Raw genomic sequence first — 22925 nt, 5'->3', positions numbered from 1 at the left:
GACACCCAGCCCAGACATATTAACAGTGTTATGGCGGCCTAACATGACAATAATTTTGTCATGTTGGCGCTTACAAATGAAAGTTGCTTTGTTGTTGCATAATAAGGCTGATAAAATATTATCCTTTCCCAAAATCCGGCCCAGATCATTAGTGTTTAATCACACGTAGTAGCCTGTAGGTCTGTATTTTCCGTGTGGCTGTGTGGGAGGGATTGCCCTTCCAACAAGATCTGATATTGCCTTGATTACACAGTTCAACAGTTGTAGACCTGAATACGCTCGAGCAGAGGCCTGGCTGCATCTTGGATTTGCCTCACCAGCTTTACAGTCTCTCTGTGCTTGCCTTGTAGCTCGCCATCCAATAAGACGCATGGATTTCTTTGTGTTACAAGCCTTCGTTCAAGGCTCAAATTCAAGCCGATTCTTCAGGAAATCGGGCTTCTTGATTTGTGGCCTTACACAAAGTGATTGTAAGGTACAATGGTTCTACGCCCGTAACTAGAAAATCCCATACCTTTGATTACAGTTGTTTAGCCCTGGCTGTGTTTCTATTTGAAATCAAAGTGCTCACTGTTCCTGTTTATTCACTGGTTTAAAGGCTCCCATGTAACCTCATGATTCTTTTATATCTTGATTTCTCTGTGGTACCCACCCTGAGGTGTCTCATAAGGCGGTGGGAGTGCTGAGAGACAGAGGGAGGGATGGTGAGAGACAGAGAGTATATCACATGGCTGATTAAAATGGTTTTCTTAAGATCACGGCCCCACATTCAGTCTGAATCTTGCCTTAATATACTCCTTCACAAAGAACTTGTGAGAGTGTAATACTCGATGAGACGGTGGCTGGGCTGAGACTGTAGATAGGAGACTTTCATCTTAATTAAAACCAGTTTCAGCATTTTAGGAGTTTGCCTATTAATATGAATGGGGGCATAATATGCTATATATAACCATATTCAGCAGTGAGTTCCATATAGGCATTTTTCCACTATCTTAGAGCATATTATATTTTATTCATCGCAGTCAAAGAGCTACATCTGAGCCCATATAGGACTCCATGAAGCAATGCCCTGCCCTTCTGCTCCACGAAGCACCACAATGGTTGTTCTCCTCTATAATCATAACAGCTTTGACTAAGTGCACTTATATCCTGATCTGATGACCAGCACTGACAGGCACTCAGAACTGTAAGAAATAGTGCCTTGTGTTCAAAGCAAGCGCCACAAATTTCCTTCGTGTACAACAATATGCTCAATGTGCTGCTAATGTGTCGTCGCCTCATTGTTTTCTGGTCGACAGCTGAATTAGTGAAGACGTTTGCTCGCTCCATCATGTAATATTATATGTTACAAAGTGCTGAGAGCTACTTGATTCGATCCGTCCCAACATTTGACATCGAAATTTGCTCTTTTCAAACAATGTAAGTCGTCAAGTCATGTAAATCAATATAAATCAAAATTCCAGTGCAAACCCAAACACAGCCACAGTTCATGGAAATAATGGATGCAGTCATTTTCTAAGTGCACAAACAGTGTGCCCTCATAATCGCAATTAAACACAAGAAATAATGCAAGACAATAATACAGACATAGGTCACAGAAAATGAATGGCTACCTATGAGGCATTAGCTCTGTAGCGTTGCTGTCGACCTCCATGTGCCACTATGTGTGTTTTGGCAGGACAGACACACTGGGTGGTCTTGTGGGAAGCACACCCATTGGTGACTCTAACCCCAGTTTGTGCCTCTCATATATTACCATCACATCAGAGTCACAGAGCTAAGCATCTGATCTGATCCAAATATGTCTATACCTGACAATCTAAAGCCCGCAAGCTTGTTAAACAGCACTTACTGCTGTTCTGAATGGATTTCCAGAATCCTCAAAGACTCCTTTAACCATCTGAATGAAAAAATATGTTGACAGACCTGTCAAACAACAACAAATATTCTTTCTGTTTCCTAATTTTGCTGGAAATTACAAATGTCTTTGCTCTTTTTGTAAAACACAAGCAACATATTGATTTGTTATTTTGTATTTACAATATGGGAAAGAGACATCAATATAGCAATATAACCATTTTTGTTTTGATCAGGAAAAACGGTCAAAACGTGGGAAACGGATTTAAGATGTTCTTTGTTGTGCAGTGGAGGGTGTTTTCTTTTTTTACCCAGATGGTCTTAAGACTCTTCTGTAAATGCCGTCAAAACATTGTATAAGTACTGTTAACGGACCATCTGGATTTTTCAGAGATTACCAGGTATATATTTTTAGAAAAATTAATGCTCAGCTCTGTGACTTAAATGTACTGGCAACACATGAGAGGCACAAGCTGGGGCTGTGGTGGACTCTGCCACTCGCCTGAATCACACAGTAGCAATCACCATAAAACAAAAACATAGCTGCAACATAACATGCGCCATGTGTCCTGTGTTCAGGAGCATTGTTTTGAGGTAGTTTCCTTCATGTGAGGAGCCTTTTCTTAGGCTGTTATATTATGTACAGGCGAGAGATTTAAACTTTTAGCACTACAGCTCCTGCATTCGCATTTGACCAACATGTTGAGGAATATATTGTGTCTATAGTAAGCTCTTGTTCAGCCATGTCCCAGCTGCTCATTAATTATTTTTTGAGTGTTTGCCAAGCTCGTCTGATACTAAATGATGAAATGTCTGCAAATAATGGAAATAAGAAGTGCCGTGGCCTATAACACTGCTATTCACCGATAATTAGTTTATTTTTAACAGCCTTTTCTTGGGTCTATTTGTTGCAGCCTCTTTCACAGTTTTGGCTAATTGAAAAAATCTGTTACGTTATTTTGTGAGAATGCAGCAAAAAATAGCTGTTTGCTGATTTGATGTCTCATAGCTAATAGCATAAGCCAAAAACTACTTCTTTAAAAGTATGCATTTGTCACCATTTCTGAGAGAAATCACTTGAATGTGTGTCAAGACCCCCTTGTTCCACTTAAACCTTGGTGAGAAGAGCTTATTAAAAGCACTTCAACGCAGCAAACCTCTTGTTTAACAATCAAGGTGTTCAGCAGCCACAGCATGACAAAATTTAATCTACTCTGTTGAATAATTATGAAGCTAAAAGTATTCCCCCCCTGGGAAAAATCATTACCATTCTCCCATTTACTTCCAAAAAGTCAGTGGTCACTGATATTCCTGAAACTTTGTGAAAACAGCAGCGCTACTCTTGTGCTGATGAGCAGACATTTCATGATGGATTCATGCTCCACTTTTCAATATGCATTTGGCCATTTAACAAATGATGCATTCGAACATGCATTCAAGTCTGATGCATCCGCTGCCTTTCTGGTTTGACCTTTGAATATTACTAAATGGATGGCGCAAGATGGGTTTCACTCAGAAGCCTGAGCTACCCAGTTTCATTTCCAATGGACAGAGGTATAAATCAATGAAAAACATATAGAATCTCCATTATAGGGATACTGATACAGATACACCCTGTCAGGCTAAAATTAAGTACTCGTCTATCAGATAAGTTCCCCTGTTCCAAGGGACATACAGTATCCAGATGTCAGTGTGAAGCAGCTTATTTTTAAAGGACAACAGATTTGTACATATTTCTTATTCAAAAGTTGACTGTTTGTTAATGGTTTACCTGCAAAGTTTTATACTGATCCTTAGTGCCATTTTACCAGCCCACACTTTGATTTATACTCTGAGAATTGGTTTTGTCAGTTGTAACATGGTATTGGTGCAACAGTGCTGGAGGATACCAAAGAAATTGGCACGCTCGGCTGCTGAGATGTTACTGAACTTACACCCTTGATTTGATGTTGAAAGAATGGCGTCCTTGTTCTGTATTCACACTGATTGATTTGAACATTAAATTTTGATCAAAGTTGTTGAGGAGCCAGAGAGGCTCTCGCTTGCACATATTAGCGGCCCTCAAAACATTGGGTGTTTTGCAAAAGGGTAAGGAATTTTTTCCTGCTATTGCTTTAATAAAGCTGATGTTCATATATTTTTCAAAATTGCTAAATTGTTAGTATATCCATCCGTGCAAGGATATAAAAACGTACTACCCAGCACATTTACCCTGGTTGGAGACACTCGCCATACAAAGCCACTGAGAAATGTTGACTGGCTTATTCAGACTTCTTGGGTGCTGCCTGACAAAATCTGTTCAAAACATGACTCCCACTGTGTGCTTATTAACACACAACTGGAGCAAATAATGTATACTATCTTCCAAAGGAATAGTTTGACATACATTTGTTCGCTTTCTTGCCAAGAGAGAAGATTGATACCATTCTCACATTTGTACCAGCAGCCTGTTAGCTTAGCTTCGCATAAATACTGGGAATAGGGTGAAACAGCCAGTCTGGCTCATCTAACTCTTGGCAAGACAGAGAATTAACGTATTTCCCATAATGTTTAACTGTTGCTTTAAGTGACACTGGGATATTGTCACATGTGTTATTGAGGCTGTGTAGAGAATAAATCTTACAATAGAAAGTTTCACAGGGAGCTCCAGTTATAGAGGATTGGCAGATTACAAACCCTTCACTATCCACTTTGTGATAAAGCAAACAATTTGTAGCACTTTGGACACAAAGTCCAAGTTATTCTCAGTGGACCCCCATTTGCTGATGGATGAGGATATCTCAAGAAATCTTCCAGTCGAATCTCTTTTGTTTTTGAGTCCTATTAAGTCACGCCTGAGGCTTTGCATAAATTATATAAGACTTCACTTCGTCTCTTTGCCATTCAAAGGATAATTGTCAAATTAATCTACCCTCCGTTTTGTGAGGACATGGGTGAATTTAGACTTTGGTTGTCCACTCTGTGTATCAGTGGTCAATAGCTTTAGCAATATCATCAAAAGTCCAGTTTACTGAGTGAGAATGGTGGTCAGTACACTGTCATGACTGTGTTGAATTTCAAGCGTAACAGTCTAGAGATGGTTTGAAAAGTGCAGTTTTTTCCTGATGGGCTCACCATGGTGAACGCTGGAGAGTGGAAGAAGGTTAGAGTTGTGCAGCAGCTCAAGTCATCAGCTGTGACTCATAATTGCTAACATGCTCTATTTTAATTCCTTCATTCCTCCCCTTTATTTCCACCATTCTCTCACTGTGGATGCAGAGCTGCTGCTGAGGCTGTCTTTGAAGATGACGTGCATGACAAAACAAGGTCTAAGTTGTTGTGACAGTGGATTCCACTCCCATTTAACTATTGGTGCTAATGCCCGAGGGCCTGCATGAGCAAGAAAACCAAAAGTTTACAGTACTGTTGTCTTATACACTACCTTTGTTCCACCCAAAACACGTCGCTGAGGACTGAACAGAACAGCTTCAAAGAGTGAAAACCAGCCACAAGGAGCACTTCACAGAAACTGATAGAGGCAATATAAAATATTCAACATATGCCTCTCTGTTGGCCAATGTTTTGAGTAGTCTGATATCATACTATGTAGAAAATTAAATGTTTTAATGGCATGTGGACTTCATCATCTCACAACTGAAGAGTTCCAAAATCTACCACTCAGGAAGAAGTTTTGCTCCACTTGTATAAAGAGAGAACAAGTTACTGGTTAGAAAACGTTATACAATCCATTTAAAATATATGCTTAGAATAAAATGTATAAGCTACATATTATATTTGCAGTGCAGTGCAAGAATGTTAAAGGTCTACAAACTAAGTTGCTTTGATAACAAAACAAAAAACTAAGCTCTTAAATTCATGTTTCTATGCTTATATTTATCCTTTCACCTCACTTGCTATTTCATTTTTTACCGTGCGGATGTCAATGCAGGTTTAAACCGAAAAAAACGTTATTGCGTAAATGCACATGGTAAAGCGAATTAATGTTGGTTAGGTTATTCAATACAGCATTGATTTAATTGCAGTATTATTTCAACCTTTGAGCATGTTGAGCTTTTGATTAAAAAAAAAAAATCTGACATAGATGAGATTGAATCACTTAAAGAGTAAGTAGGAGTGAGTAAAATTCAAGGGTTTTATTTGTAACATACACAAACAGTGGGAGTAGTGAAATGCAGCATGTGTGACATGTGTGCCAGAAAGAGCAGTGTGAAAAATATGTGCTAAATATAACAACAACAAGAAATATAACAAATTATAAATTTGTGTAAACAAACTGTACTTATGTCACAAATGCAGGCAAACTATACAAAATATAAATAGAATTTGCAATAGTAATATTATACAGTACAATGCCATTTTGTGCATCCAAACTGCAGCTGTGTGAGGAGATTCTATTTTTCTTCAATATATTATTTCATATTGAGCATGACTTTGCTTACATATTACTGTAAAAAGATAGTTACATTTACATTCAAACTAGCATTACACAAATTTGTTGTAAATTAGACTGCAGTTTGCTACATTCTGCTACATCCACATCTAAAAAAATGGGACACTGTGCGCCTCGTGGGACAACGTGTCGTTTCACCGCTCTCTTTCAGTCACAGAGTGGGTTACCGCCCGTCCCAGCATGGTGTCACTTCTCCCTCCACCTTACTCTCCATCCCTCAACTCCATAGAGGAATTCTTGTCCTCATTGAGGTGGAAAGTTTCTGACCATGAGCCACATCATCCGATGTCCCTTTTAGACACAGTGACTCAATATAATAAAAAAATAATTAAAAAACTGTGATTCATGATATGCAGGATAAAATAGTGCGTTAGCTGATGTTTAGTTCATAGCTGATCTTTAAGTTAAATCTGGTCTAATATCCACTTGTGTTCTCTTTCTCATCTCTACCAGACCAGGAGTCCAGAGCGGTCATGGGACAGGGGACAGGTTGGCTTCTCACGACACGCCTCAGCATGCCGGCGCACAAGGAGAGCAGGGCCAGGGTCATGTGGCCAGGAAGAGTCTGCAGGTGGATGTGGGTAGCAGCAGGACTGGGAGGTCTCCCTCTGTGTCCCCTGACCGAGGCAGCGTCCCCACCTCCCCTTACTCTGTGCCACAAATTGCACCTATGCCTAGCAGCAAACTGTGCCCCGTCTGCAAAACCACCGACCTGATGGGCACTGGGGATGACAAGCCGAACTTCAACACCTGCACACAATGCTGCTCCATGGTCTGCACCCAGTGTGGCTTCAACCCCAACCCTCACCTCACAGAGGTAGGCTGAAGCTCACGAGGACAACACCAGTGTTGTAGTTTTCCAATTACAGGAAAATGTGTCTATTTCCCTCCCCAGATCTATAGTTGTTTACCCAACAACCAACCAAATACTTAAACACAGCATGGAGTATGCATGTGAATTCACCGCTGTCACTCTGCACTGAGTAACAAACACAGTCAACATCTGGCGTGGTACATTCGCATAGAAAACAAAAACATCTTAAACACAGCTAAAATGGTTATAAAAAAGAGAGAGAAGCTTTTGTGCAATCGGCTGCACAAACAGATTCAGGATGAATTCAGGCATACAGTATTATAGACCGCCTGAGGGCTGAAGAGAAGAGAAAGAATGGGGCATGGTTGTGCGACGTTGATTACTAAGCACATGGTTTTCTGAATGAAACACGTAAGAAAATCTAAATATTTTACAAACCTGTCTACAAACAATCAGAATATTCTTGGAAGTCATTATAATTGTGATCAGGCTGCTTTAAAAAAAAAAAAGGGACCAGGCATCTGTGTGCCTTCAGGGTTTGTTTAGTGTAACAGCATTTTCCCAAGATGGAGCTACATATTTAAACATTTACAATTTATGCATGTATATTGGCTGTCTGATACTTCATACAGAGATCCATTTGCTTTCTTCCTAGTTGTATAAGAGGTCTGCCCATTCAGATAATCCGTGGCGGGTAGTGGTTGGGGAAGGAGTATCATATGAAAAAGTGACGTCAGTGCATATCTTATATTTGCAGTGTTTTGATAAGGTATATTAACTGGGATCCAAAGTCTCTTACAGCGAGTGTACGTGTTCAAATTCTGATCAAAGTGGGTGATTCAGATGCTGCATTTGGCTTAATTTGTCCTATGGTAATTATTTTCTCATTGACATTTGTGAGTAATGTTGGTGATGACTATTGTTATCAAGTTGGCTGTGACAGGCTCACAGGCTGGATTGCACCAACTGAGTGAAGCTGAGTGAGGACATGAATTAGTTGCATGCTGGTTGAAAGCTGTGAACTTCCCATTTCTAGATTAAAGTGTTTAATGATCCAGAGGGCGCGTGATCTTTCATCCCCAAAGACCTGGTTATTTGCTGAAGCACCCAGTAACATATTGGTCACTTCCTATTAGCAGTAATGGATCTTGGGCCCTCATCTTGAGTAAGTTATATTTTATAGCTACAAAGCAAATGTACATAACACTTGAACAAAGCTATATCCATCCTTTCTGACAGACACTAGTGAACATCCAAATCATGCCCAGAGCCTCTCCCAAACATAGTTTTTTTTTTTAACACCACTGAACGCAGCACAACACATTTCCCCATCGTTCGCAATCATTCATATGCATCTGAACAGTCATCGCTGTTAACAGGTAGCTGAGAGAGCCTATTGCCTTCATCCTAAAATAAATCACTTGCCTAATTTGAATTAGTCTATGCTTCACTGTTACTGTGAGTCAAGTGTGGCTGTGTCATCTGTCACAAAGTTTCACATCAACTCCAGTGAGTCATGTTGCAAATTGCAGCCAAGATGCACTGTCAGTTAAGCTGGCCTACAGGCTATGGGAGCAACTGTAGGCAGAATAGCCACTAGGATTTAGGGAGTAAATGTTCAGTTTCTGAACTGTAGATGTGTGTATGTAAATGTGTTGCTGCATGAGCGCATATTTGTGCACATGAGGAGAGATTCTGCAAATATTGGATAGAGGAAGTCGTGTGAGATGGAAGGACTAGAAAGAAATGCGTGGACCAAAGTGGAGACAGACAGTAAAGAATAGATCGTGGCAGAGAGTGAAGGAGAGCATGGCAGTAAAGAGAACTGCGGAGGTGGATCTTATGGGTATTTTTCAGCTCAGCCTTGGTGAGCTTGTCAGATGCTGACAGGGAGAGAGACACAGAGGGAAAGCGCTCAGCCTCCAGAGACCTGAAGATTTACCCCCCTAACCTACTTAGCATGGATTGGGCTTTTGGCTCCCCGCATCAGATCTAATGCTGCCTTATCACTCTTCAGTGAAATTGATGACGGCCACGTTGTTGCCGATCAAGGTGACGATAACGTTGAAGATGGTGATGACTGGAATTACGATTACAGAGTCGGCGAGGACGGACGTGGGGAGAAGAATTGCCATGCTAGGGAAGCTGAATTGAAAAGTTCCTCCTAAGCAGGAGCAGATAGTGTTATACTGGTGATGAAGGAGACACAGAGTTCCATAATTTTCTAGGACTATATATTTTTTTGTTTGTACATCGGGTGTTTTGAAATCACCTGTGGCGTCTCCTGTCAAAAACAATATCTCATTTATTGCACGTCCAGTATTTTCTCTTATTAACAGGACAAGCTCCATCCAGGTTCACATTCTGCTTTGTTAGAGATGTGTTTCTGTTTACCAATAGTTTACAGACACTGATTGAACTGTTCCGGATTATAGGGATAATATGAGCAAAAGCTGTTATTGAAGAGGATTTCCCCTCAAATTACAGAAAGATGGCAGTGCTGATTAAAGTGTTGATAACCAAGGGCGATTCCATATTTGGGTATTTTAGATTATGCTTATTCACCACAAAGTCCCCAACGGTATCTTCAGCCCAGAATCAAAAGTATAAATTAGAGCAGGTTTTTTTTTTTATACATTTAGCTAGAAGCAGCCTTATCAGTTGAATTTCTCATGAAGAGGATCCCTGTTCATGTAGAATTGTTTCAGGAACGATAACAATTGTTGAAATACAAGTCGGAGCTGTGTTTAACAACCTGGTGATGGGAGTGCAATTTAGAGAGATGTAAACAGCAAGCAACAAATGGATGTTATATGCCACAGTCTGTTCCAAGGCTGTCAGTCAAGCTGAGACGGTGTTTTTTTTAGAAATGCTTGCAGAGAATGTGCGAGCAATCATACACGTGAGCTCGTACATACGTGATATAGACATCAGCGACATGAAGAAACACTGCTTGCTGGAAAAAATAGTAATGCAGAAAAGTGTTCAATTAAAAACAGCGTGATGAAAGAGGGAAGGGGGAAGCCAGACAGAGTCAGAAAAAAAACGAGACAGTCAAAGACAAACTCGGAGACGTAGGCTAAAACAACACAAGCTCAAAAGATAGTGAAAGTACAACAGACACCCCCCCCACCCCCCACCGCCCCCCCCAACAGCGTTCTCCCACCATCATACAGGGGAACATCTGCTTTATAATTGGTCCAATTTCTATTTATAGATCCTACCCTCCTTCTGTCTGGAACGATGGCCCGGTCCTGAGAAGCCACAGCTGAAAAAAAAAAGAGGGAGAGAGAGAGAGCTGTGTGGTAGAGGGGGAGACAGAAGGGGAGAAAAAAGCATCATCATAAATTAACCACAGAGTCAGCATGTTCATACTAACACTATGCAACACTACATCTCCAAACGCTGCAATACAAAAATACAAAATATAGGAATGAATCAAATGATAATTCTTGGACTTTTGACATCAAACCCCCTTTCTTTATGTTGTTTGGTGTTTTTCTCCGTGATGAAGACATCAGACATCAGCGATGCCGAAACACTCTGGAGATGGACTTGAAACATTCTTTGAACAAGTCATGAAACGATGACTTTTTAATACTTTTGTTTGAAGAGCGCCTTGCAGCTGCTTCTGTCTCTTTTAACCAACAATCCCACAAGCTAGAGAACAGTTTTAACAAACGCTCCCACACAAAACACTCCGCAGAGGCACTCTATATATCTCCTCCTCCCCGATCAAAATAAATCAGGTGGGTGGCCACAGTTGCTCTAGAAAGATCGAGCAACCGATCCAAAAAGTGTGGCATCTACTCTGACTCCAAGATACAATATATTAACATTTAGAATTTACAACTAAGACTACACAAGAAAATGTGTCATTAGTATAGATGTATTTATCCAACAAACTAAATATTTTGAAATTTAAAGCTGCATTATAATGGATAGTATGACTATGTGAAAGGGGTTGCAGTGTGACAAATCCACAGAACATTTTCACTCTTCAGTTCAACATCTTTCAGCTCATTGTTTTGGTTTAATGACCCTCAACATTAATGTTTTGGTTCAGCCCCCCAGTTTCTATTTGCAGCAGGCTGCTGCTTTCGGTGAAAAACTTAACTTAACACATAAACACTGTTCTCTATCTGCCCCCTCACCAAACGGCAGACAGGCAAGTGTTAGAGACTAGCTCGTGAACATCGTGGAGCATTTAGCAGCTGAAGAGCCAGATATTTCCCTCAAGAGATGATGGAGACCAAAACAGAGCTAAAAGGAGAGCTGATTTTGGATTTAGATTTGTTGGGTGGACACAAACATGACTCCAAATGAACTGATATCAGTCTATAGATGTGCTAGTATAGAAAAGTTTGCTGATATATTTGCCCGAAAAAACTTTATAGGATGATGTAATGATTTGCTTGCTGTCCTGGCCCCAAATTTTATTGCTGTCTTATGCTTTAAGCTTGTCCTTTACGGGTAAATTTAGACCTTTGAGTGTCCAAAAATAGTTTCCCACCTGCTCTCCTTTTATAAAAGAGGGTTTTTTGCTGTGACTAGCAGCTAGTATGAGTCACTCTGTTGGTCAGTCAATCGTTTCAACCCCCTCCCTCCACAAAAAGTACAGCTGTGGGATACAGACTTATAGTAAGATACCTCTAAGTTTTTCAGACAGGAGCACTTTAGCTCACTTGGACTCCAGTGCTGCCCAGGTTCTAATCCCAAGGCCCAGAAATGATTTTCTCAAGCTGCTGCAGTAACACCAACCTAACCTACTATCTGTAGTATCATAAGTAAATGTTCTGTTACTTTTTCCAAGTGTACTTGGAGGCAACTTCATAGGTTGTGAGTGTCTCAGCTATAGCATTCATCCTAATTTGAATTTTAATTTAAGGAGTTTACTGGGTGCCTCAAATTGAGAGCTCATTCAGTTGTTCGCGTGCATATTAAGTGTTACATTCCAACAGTATCCGTGGTCTGATGAGTCTACATTGGCTAAGTGACATTAAATAAAGATAAACATGAACTAAAATGATGCGGTCATATCATTGAGGGATAAATCCATTACACCTCGAGGGAGCCAGAGCCTGGTTCCTAATCCCCTCAAATTAATTCAGATATTTAGCATCAGACATCTCTAATCCCACTCTAACTTCTCTAACTTGCATTATGTGGCTCAAGAGATTCAATGGCATTCAGATCAGGCAAAGTGGAAGACAATGAGGTTGTTATATGGATCCCTCACCAGCGTTTCATATTTGGAAATACCACTCCAGCTCAGGTCCTTGAGGGGAAAGGTGTTGGGAAAATACCAGTTTCTTTGTAACAAGCTGACTGAAAGACTGACCCTGATAAATGCCATTATCCTTCCCCTGAAATGGATTGGCTTCCTCTCTGAGGCTGAGGAGTCTGTATGTCTGCTGCCTTGTGCGCTAGAAGATAGTAAAAAACATAAACGCGTGACAAAATAAACTACTGAACAGAAGTAATCACAATTTTGTGACTGCTGGTCATCAAAGCTTTTGCCAGAAAATGGTTTATTTGGTTTAATTAGTTTAGTGAGGACAACGACAACCAGAGTTTCTCTCTTGGTTTCCCACCAACAAGAGTAGCAGCAGTCAGTGTGTGTCTCTGCTGAGGCAGCATCTGAGGCTGCACCACTTCAGAATGAACTAATGATGAATGAACTAAAGCTGATACAGAATATATACAGAACATGATATAATCATTACATCATTATTATATAAATGTAACACAAATACATTAGAGTTTAGATTAATAGCTTAGATCATCTAAACTCTAATAAATTGCACATTTAGACTTCCAGTGACTCCTTAGAGGACACTTAATTATTTATAAATTAGATGTACTGGTTATCTCAACAAGTAGGAATAATTAACATTTCAACAATATGTGTGTTTCAAAAATCACTACTATACTGCTATTAATTTACTGTAATAAAGGTTTTAATAAATCTCTCCTACTTACTGTAACTCCTGTCATATAAATGTGTGTTTCACACAGTGCACCAGGCTCTAGGCTTTAAGTGGACAAACACTATGAATTAGGTCAGGAATCCAGCTGAGACACTACATGCTGAATTTTGCATATACCAAAATATTTTGCAATGAGAAGTGCCAGAGCCTAAATCTGGGACACTGGTTTAATTATTACATTTTAACTTGCTGCATTTAAAGTCCCAACCCGCTGTAGTCAGCTGGGCTGTGCTCTCCAGCAGGAATAATAGGAGCCATCATCCAAATGTGTTGAAATTTAGGTGATGCACCAGAGTAGAGCTGTGAGGCTGCGATTAATACGATACGATTAATCAATTAATGGATTAGTTGTCAACTATCAAACTGATCAGCAGCTACTATCAATTCAGTAATTGAAAAAAAAAACAACAACCTCTAAATCCAGCTTTTTAAATGCGAATTTAGTTTGAGGACGTCATCTGGGGCTTTGTCATCATTTTCTGACATTTTATGAATTAGATAATTAACTGAGAAAATAACTGATGAAAGCAATCACTTTTTAGGCTTCATACTATCTTCAAAATTCTGTCAACAATTAGGACTGTATTATACGTTTTATTTGTTTGAGATTGTTTTGTTTATATCCTATAGCACAGGCGAACAAAAACACATGCGCAATCTAACTTAACTGTAATACTATTCTCTCAAAGCTTATAAATTCAACTGTTGGTATTGAGACTGTGTCAGACAGGCATGATTATGGTAATATTAATAATTTGGGTTGTTGTATGTTATTATTTTGTCGTCAAAACGCAACAAAAATGCAGCTTTTAACATTTCAGCTGAGGAGTCGACATCTGTGACACTCAAAAACCTTCACAAAAGCAGCAGCATATCTTATGTAGTGATATAATATAGTACTGTATAGTACTAGTGATACAGTATAGTACAGTATAGTACTACTGATACAGTATAGTACTAGTGATACAGTATAGTATGGTACAGTATAGTACTAGTGATACAGTATAGTACAGTATAGTACTACTGATACAGTATAGTACGGTACAGTATAGTACTAGTGATACAGTATAGTACAGTATAGTACTAGTGATAGTGTAGTACATATAGTATAGTACTAGTGATACAGTATAGAACAGTATAGTACTAGTGATTGTGTAGTACATATAGTATAGTACTAGTGATACAGTATAGTACAGTATAGTACTACTGATACAGTATAGTACTAGTGATACAGTATAGTACAGTATAGTACTACTGATACAGTATAGTACGGTACAGTATAGTACTAGTGATACAGTATAGTACAGTATAGTACTAGTGATAGTGTAGTACATATAGTATAGTACTAGTGATACAGTATAGTACAGTATAGTACTAGTGATACAGTGCAGTACTTGTTTGCAGAACACTGTATAAGCAGTTACATTGTGTCCATCTCCTGCACTATAAATCAAGACTTAATGTTACACACGACCACTCTGCGCTACTCTCCAGACTGCTTAGTAACACCATGGCTCCCTGCTGTGCCTGAAACTGCACCAGCACACCTGGTGAGAAATATTCAATAAATGGCATGAAAAGAAATTTAACAGGGATTTTCGCCACAACCGCTCATTATATCAGTCTTACTTTCTTTTACATAAAATTCATTCCCTGCTTGGCAACGCTTTAGGAGTAAAACAAATCTATTTTTATAGAGATTGTACTTTTGTAGTTGTTTGTAGGACTGACTGGTTTCAGCAGAGGCAGAAAGAGAGAGAGAGGAGTGGGAGGGGGTTCGGAGGGGGGAGGCATCGGGAGGAATTTCAATGTCTTTTGGCCCAATTTGCAAGGAATTGATAAACCGCTGCATTCCAAGCATCCTGATCCTCAAACTGCAGTGCTCAGCTGCTGTACGTACTGCATGGTGATACCGCATTGTGATCCCTGAGACAGAGAGAGCTTCTTTCTTTGTCTGCAGTCTTGCTCGGTTGAAGTTTGATTCTGTCTCTGAGCGTGTTCCTTACCCAGTTTTCCTGGGGGATGGCGGAGAGCATGATGTCTCACACCTGACAACAAATGCAAAGTGGAGAAGAAAAAGCGGGAAACTTTGTGCACCTGTGTGATGTATGCAGTGTTACATCTTCTAACATGTGTGAGAGTGAGTTTGAGAGAGAGAGAGAGAGAGAGTGTGTGTGTGTGTGTGAGAAGTAAAAATCCCCAGTACTTCTCCCCTTAGCAGTCACTGTTTTCTTCTACTCTTCACACTGGTAACTCATAGGATCTTTCTGTGCTCACAGGAGGGGGTTGTAGCCAGTGCTGCGTTTTTTGTTAGTTTTGCTCCACCATTAAAAATCAAACCACAAGACTGTAATCTGCTGAAAAGTCTTGTATTGTAATACATGGATCGAGTTATTGATGTTTACTGTTGTCGCATCAATTACATCTATAAACACCAATGTTGACTCAGGACTCTTTAGTTTTTAACTGATCACAATCAAAAACATTTGATTAAAAAACACACACAAAATGCAGCTTTTCTATCTGTAACTAAAGCAAACAAAAATATTCTTTAAATGTGTGAGGTCAGGAAATTACAGACTGGGTGGGCCTTTAAGAAGGAATATCATAGTGAAAAAATGCTCCATACAGGCTAAATAGGCCTGTATCCATCCAATTATCAACAATAAAAATTTCTTAAATATGATTCTACTATGATTGATGCTACTAGCAATAGGCCACTATGATTGATGCTAGTAGCAATAGGCCATGTTCACAGCAGACAATTTGACCTGTCACAGTAGGAAAAGCACAGCTGCCACTAATGTCATTAACAATCGCTCTGTTTTAGTCCATGTCCCAGTAAGCCACGGCCGTTTTAACAGTGAGCCAGCATTCACAGAACCAGCCCCCTAAACATGAAGCAGCTAAATGGAATTCAGCCAGCATTCATTTTATTGGTTGGATATAAGAGTTAAGAAAACTGCTCATCTCAAGGTCTATTTAGTAGCTAATCTTTTTTGGTCATATCACATGATCTTCATTAGTAGACGGTGTTGCCCAGTTGTTGTGCGGTTGTAGATGTTTGAATTGAACTTCAGCTTTTAAGTCACTGTGGCCAAAAAGCACATAGAACAAGTGGACAAATTCCATCTGCTAAAGATATGTGATTGGGTTGAAAGCACCAGAGCAGCCACTAAATGGACACTGTGGTGAGACTGTTTTCTCAACAACTGTACATAAAAGCCTTCTTCTTCAAAGTAACAAGAGGCTGCAGCCATCAGATAAATGTTAGCACTTAGAATGACACTGGACTGGAAGGCTCACAAATCAAATTCAGCATCTGATCAAGACGCTGTCACTGTCACACTAATTTTCGTTTATATTAGAGCCAAAACTATTTGAGTTGATCAACAAAAATGATTGGCAACTGTTTTGATAATCAATTAATCATTTAGTCATTCACCAACATGATCTAGTCCCAGCTTCTGAAATGAGGAAGGAATTCCTGTTATCTTTGGACTGTTGGTTGAACCAAAAAAAGACATCTGAAGGAGCCACGTTGTGCTTTTGGAAACTGTCAATAATTGTTAACTGGAGTCTTTGTTGAAATGATTGACCCAAATCAGCAATAAACTCCAAATGTAAATATGTGTGTGTGTTGCCAAGGATGCTTTGCTTTGCTCTCATTATTTGATCCATATCCAAGTCTCTCTGGGCCCTTGCTGCTAAAAGGTTCTATTTCTGGCAGCAAATCGTTGTTCCTCATGAAACCACGGTGCTCGAGCATCCTGTTGGCAGATGCTAAGCTCTCTCAGAACTGTGGGCTCCGGTCCCGGCTTATGACCTTTGACGTGTGTCATACCATTGTACACACACACCCACACACACAGACACACACAGGCGAGCTGAGGTATAAAACAAAGGCCGGATGAGAGGCATCAAAAATGTATCCTTGAGATGGAGATGGAGGAAGAGAGTTACAGGGAGTGATGTGATGCGAGAGATGCAGACAAGACGGGGAAGTAAAGATGGGTGAAGGAGAACAAGATGGAGGGTTACAACAGAAAACTGATAGAGAAGGAGGGCAGGAGACTGAGTGTGCACTGCACTTGTTTTTTGCTGATACAGATCAGATTTCATAAAGATCCACATGATTGCCTCATAACAAGGGGGACGCAGAGAGGAATGAGAGGGAGAGATGAGGCGGAGGCAGAAGCAGACACGATGAAATTGATAAATAGCTGCTTGCCCTCCCCGCAGCTGCTTTCTTTGTTTTGCTGGGTTTTTTTCCCCAATGGGCTTAATATGATTATCCTAACTGTAATTTGGAAAGAAGAAAAAAAATCAAGGACGATAATAATGATAGAAAGAGGGGTTCAGGCTTGTGAGTCTCTGATTGGATGACCCGTCCTTTATTGAATGGTGTCGTGTTGCTCCAGTGTTGGTTTATTTCACTGTACACGTTACTCTGGCTGTCCCCAGGGTTCACCTCTGCTCCCACACTCTCAGTTTCCCTGACTGACAGTGAATACGGTGGCTTCACCACTCCTTATACCGAGGACTGGCAGGGGGCCAAGCAGCAGGCTACACTGCTGCTGAGCCTGTCTGTACTGACTTACTGAATGATTGACCGATTGAATGACTGATTTAGAGACAGATCAGAAATCCTGTTAGGCAGGCTGTGCGGTTACTAAACACTTAAAAGAAGTGAACGGCGCAATTTTGAATGAAAATATTACATACATCAGGTAGGCGCAAAAATTAAACATTAAAGTTTTTAACAGTTATTAAGCATTGGCATTATAGAAGAACTTGACAGCAGGCTGAAAAACATTGATTCAATGGCCTGTCTGGTTGACCATTTCAAGTTTGTCTCACCTTTTAGTTTTTTTTATTAATTAATATCTTAGTATCTAGCTACTTATCAAAGGCAAGCTCATGAAACAGTGGTGGGTTGGGAGGCAAGTTGTGACTAACTTCACGAAATGCAATTTATTACGTCAATGTAGGCCTGTTGTGCTCAACAGGTAGGCTAATAACAAATGTGAAGTGCACATTGATTGTCCTTTGAGAGCCATTTTCAGAACAAATCTAAATCTCTTAAAGCAAAACAACAAGAAACATATTTGTGTCTGAATCCAGAGGATTCTGACTCTGCTAATATGATGTGATGTGTGCTCTGTTGCACCTGTAGCCACAACTAATGGTAATGTCAGAGCACACTGAACACACCAAGTACATTTCTATATCACTGCATCAAGGACTTTTACCACTTAAAGCAAAGTTGCCTTGATCCAGACCTATGAATCATCGCCCACATCTCAATTTTCTCAGTAAATCAAATGGTGAATAATTATTAATGAATAATGAAGTGAAGAGAAGTGGAAGTTCAGTCTGATTATCAGGCTTCAGCAAAATTAGATGGTATCAGCCGGGGTTCAGTTACCATTTTAGCAGAGTTTCTTGCTAAACTAAAAGTCCAAGCACAGCAGTGAGTCAGCCCTTTGCAATATGTGGAGCAATACTACACTTTAGGTTCAGTGACTCATACTACTGTCGCTACACTGTGATTTGACAACTAGCCTGCTAGCTTGGGTATTTATACAGCAGTGTATTTAACAGATAATGTACAATCCATTAAAATACAGGTAGACAATAACATTTTACAATTAAAACCTAATAAAGAAGTGTATTACAGGAGCTCACTTCATCATATAATCACAATTTCTGGAGCCAAACATATTTAGAAGGCCTTTTTAGCATGAAGTATTTGTAATTCATTGTCAATACAATGTGACATAGTAGTATTAGTATGCAGTCATTTTAAAGTTTGGATCATATATGTATAGTAAAACTGTATTGGTTGTTGCTGAAATAGTGTTATAGTAATAAATTAAGTTAAAGTAAATTGTAGGCAATGATTTGAGCAGTTGCAAATACAGGCCTTACAAGAACAGTTAATAATCTTATTATGCACATAAACTGTGTGATTCTTCATAGTAACTGATAGACCATGTCTATGTGTGTTGTTTCTGTGCTAATCAAATCTCATGGCCATAGGCATGCAGAGACCTTTGATTCCACAGCAGAAGTGAAGAAAGCTCTCTACATTTTTAGTGCTCACTTTGGCAGCTCTTAGAGTACCAAAAACTCTCAGCTGAAGCTGAAGCCAAAGAACAGTCTTTACGAATACACCTTAGGGAGTTTTTTTACCCGAAGGTATAAAGGAGAAAAGCCCGTAGCCAGGCCTCCTGCCTCTCTCCCATGCCCCAGACCTCCAGTCCAGCCCCAACCGTCACACAACCTTTCTCTGACTGCATTTATAATGCATTAAGGCATTATGTAATAACCACGAATCCAAGACAGCTACAATAGTGTGGCAGCTGTCAGAGCACCAGGATGCCAATTACCACGCATGGCCATGTGCCATCACTAGGCCCTCTTTATGACTTTCACCTTCTTATGCGCCTATAAGGAGCGAAAAGAAAAGAGAAAGAAGATAGGAGAAGCAAAGCATAAAGGAAATGACAACAGCGGGAGAAATAAGTGGAGAATGGTGGGAGGATTTTAATGAGTAAGGAAACATGTTGTGTAATGAGAGCGAATGCAAGAGAAAGCGGAAGAGGGGAAAGACACACAAAAAAGATGTGAGGCAAGATACAAAATCAGGGGCAGCCATGACTTATTAAAGAAGTCCAGAGTTCACCCCATCTGTCACAGTTTTTTTGTATTTTTTTTTTTTATTGGTAAATGATGTTTACAAATAAATGCCTGCGCAGAGGCACGGGGACACTTAAATCCCTCCTCAATGAGATATTTTACATCATTCATAATTATTCTTTCATTCAATCATTTCCATACACAATTTTTCCTATTCAGGGCTGGCTGGAGGCTGTCCCAGCATGCATTGGATGAGGGGAAGGGAAGGCAGCCAGTCTGTCACATAAATAGACCAATGCACTCATGTTCACATTCACACCCATAGGCAATTTAGAGTTTTTTAGTTCATGTAACTTGCATCTCTTCAGACAGTGGAAAATGGAGCATTCAGTACATACTGCAGGGAGAAGACGCAAACACCACAACCAAGCTACAGTACTGTTTTTTTGAAGATATATTGATTTATTTCATGACTCACCCATTTTTTCTGTATCTGTATCTGTAATAGTCCTGTCAGTCAAGCCTTTTCATCAAAGGAATAGTTTTACATTTCAAGAAATATGTGTATTTGGTTTTTTGCTGAGAGTTAAATTACAAGATTGATACCATGTCTGCACTGTAAATATGAAGCTACTGTCAGCAGCCAGTTCATTGATGTAACATGTTTTATTTAGTTTGTTTAATGTGTTTAATAAGTGAATTGTGACTTTTTCTTGACTGGGTGCAGTCAGTGAGACTGGAGATTTACAGACATGATCTTATAACACATCACTCACAGCATTTTTCTCAACCTGTCACACAATTTCTTTAATTTCCACAGTCATTACATACCGAAAGATGAAGACTACATACTGCAGCTTATGTTCATTGTTTTTTTTGTGTGTTTTTCTTTAACAGGTTCAAGAGTGGCTATGTCTGAATTGTCAGATGCAGAGAGCGCTGGGGATGGATATGACCACGCCACGCTCCAAGAGTCAGCAACAGATACACTCTCCTTCTCACACAGCCAAACCAGAACTTCCACCTGATGCTTTGACTCAGCCTGCACCCCAGACTCAGCCTGCACCCCAGACACAGACTGCACCCCAGACTCAGCCTGCACCCCAGACTCAGCCTGCACCCCAGACTCAGCCTGCACCTCAGACACAGACTGCACCTCAGACGCAGCCTCCAGCACTGGGCCATCTAGCGCCTGGCCCTACCAGACAGACTGGTCCAGCTGGCCCAGGTCAGCAACAAGCCAGGATCCCTCCAGGGGCAGTCCCTCTCCCTGGCATGGCCAAGGCTCCATCCCAGCCTGATCTTTCCCGCAGCTCTCCCGCCCATGTACCCCAACAACCCCGCCAGGACCAGACGCGCAGTGCGGGAAGCTCCCCTTCACGACAGCCCCCACCTCCAGAGCAAACTTTTGGGAAGTTGTTTGGCTTTGGTGCGTCTCTCCTTAACCAAGCCAGCACTCTCATATCTGAGACTACTCAGCCCCAACAACAGCCCCCAAAACCGGCCCCCAAACCAGGAGGACCTCCCGGTCCAGGGCCTGGGGCAGGTAAACCCTCAGGTCCTCAGCCTGCACAGCAAGGGCCTCGAGCCCCTGTTCAGCAGCAACAACAGCATGCTCCCCCAGACTCCTCTAAACCCAAAGCTAATTGTCCTCTCTGCAAAACAAACCTCAACATTGGCAACACAGCAGAGCAACCCAACTACAACACCTGCACGCAGTGCCACAGCCAAGTGTGCAACATGTGTGGATTCAATCCCACTCCACATCTAGTCGAGGTAAGATTTGATCTGTTTGCCTCTCAGCTGTTTGTAACAAAGTGTCAGCTGGCCTGCAACGGCTTCCAGACCATGGATTTGTTAAATGAAATGATTTATTGACTCGTTTCTGTGAAAAATGCTGTGTCATAGTGCAGTTGAATGGGTTGTGTTGATATCCATTCATGGCTGCTTGGTTTTAGAGTGAATAGCTGCATTTTATGGAGGATTCCTGCTTGCATGAATCAAGTATTTGGCTTTAGGTGCTGTCAAATGGCAAACAATTGCCTCTGTTTGCGCTGTCTCCGAGCTTCTCCACAGTCCTTGTTTGTACGGCTGTGCTGATTCTCTTCTTCTTTTTTAGTGTTTTTTAAGAGTGGTCCATCATTTGCTGTTCATTTCTCTAACACAGAAGGGTCAACATATTACTTCAAATGATTTAATTCAAAGGACTCATGCAAAAGGACATTTCTGCACAATGGCTGATATTTGGATGTTTAAGCCTCCGGTTCTGTGAGCAGCTTGTATCCACGATGCTTTATGTAAGCCTGTGAGCTTCTCTCTCTGCTTCTCAGTCAGGACCTGCTCTGTTCTGCTCTGTTAGGGCCTTTCATGTAGTTAGCGGAGTGAAGTCCAGGCTGTGACTCACCTCATCAGCGTGCACTCTGCCCTGGAGCTGCTCAGAAATATATCACCAATCTACAGGAAACAGAGCCTTATCAAGTTCAATTTAATGGATAATCTTAGTATTGATTAGTCACATCCAGGGGTCAGATGAGGGTATATTCCTCCCCTAAGTGCCCCCTTGTCCTCCGTCATCCAGTTTGTAGGAGCAGGGACTTGCAGTGGCTTCCAGAGCCAGGCAATAACAGAGTTTAATTATGCAAATCAAGTCCAATTGAATGATAGCAGTAATAACAGGCTTTCTGCAGAACGCTGGCTTTTTATGGGAGAGTCTTGTCTTCCCAGGCATCTGGTTGTCACAGGCACTAGCACAGGCCATTCATAGATCGCTATGGAAACAGAGAGATAATTTGTTTGTCAGGCGTCCCTTTCATGCTTGGCTGCTAAGATGCTGAGAGTCTACAAAAACTTTCAGATTGCTGTTGCTCTGTTTTCATGAGACAGTTAGAGGGTGTGTCGCGTTTCAGCTACTCAATCCAGCATAAGGCACATTCTTTCCAAACCTGTGAACAGTTTCTGTTGTCAGTCCATGCGAGCTGGCAGGTTGGTTGCTCTAGTGTGGGTGAGAACCATTTGGACGTGGTGTGAGGCTTTGTACTTTGAATCTAGGTTTCTCAGCTTGATTTCCACAGCCTGTTTGGCACACTCTTTCTTCTCATCCTCTCCTAATCTCTCCAAACTTTTCCGTCTCTCTATTTTCTATTTCTTCTTCATCTCTTCCTGCCTGCTGCAG

At 40.7% G+C, this 22925-nt stretch overlaps 1 protein-coding gene across 1 annotated transcript in view; it reads left to right on the top strand.

Annotated features, from left to right (window-relative positions):
- The window catches only part of bsnb (bassoon (presynaptic cytomatrix protein) b), a 57983-nt gene that overhangs the window by 1077 nt on the left and 33981 nt on the right, over positions 1-22925 (top strand). Inside the window, exons 2-3 of the mRNA XM_070846676.1 lie at positions 6761-7124; positions 20651-21529. Of these exons, the coding sequence (XP_070702777.1) occupies positions 6761-7124; positions 20651-21529 (1243 nt within the window). The remainder of the gene's footprint in view (positions 1-6760; positions 7125-20650; positions 21530-22925) is intronic.

This window comes from Pempheris klunzingeri, chromosome 2, assembly GCF_042242105.1.
Source record: "Pempheris klunzingeri isolate RE-2024b chromosome 2, fPemKlu1.hap1, whole genome shotgun sequence".
Taxonomy (NCBI): Eukaryota; Metazoa; Chordata; class Actinopteri; order Acropomatiformes; family Pempheridae; genus Pempheris; species Pempheris klunzingeri.
Note: the sequence above shows the minus strand (reverse complement) of the source record. Positions and strands in the feature narration are given on the sequence as shown.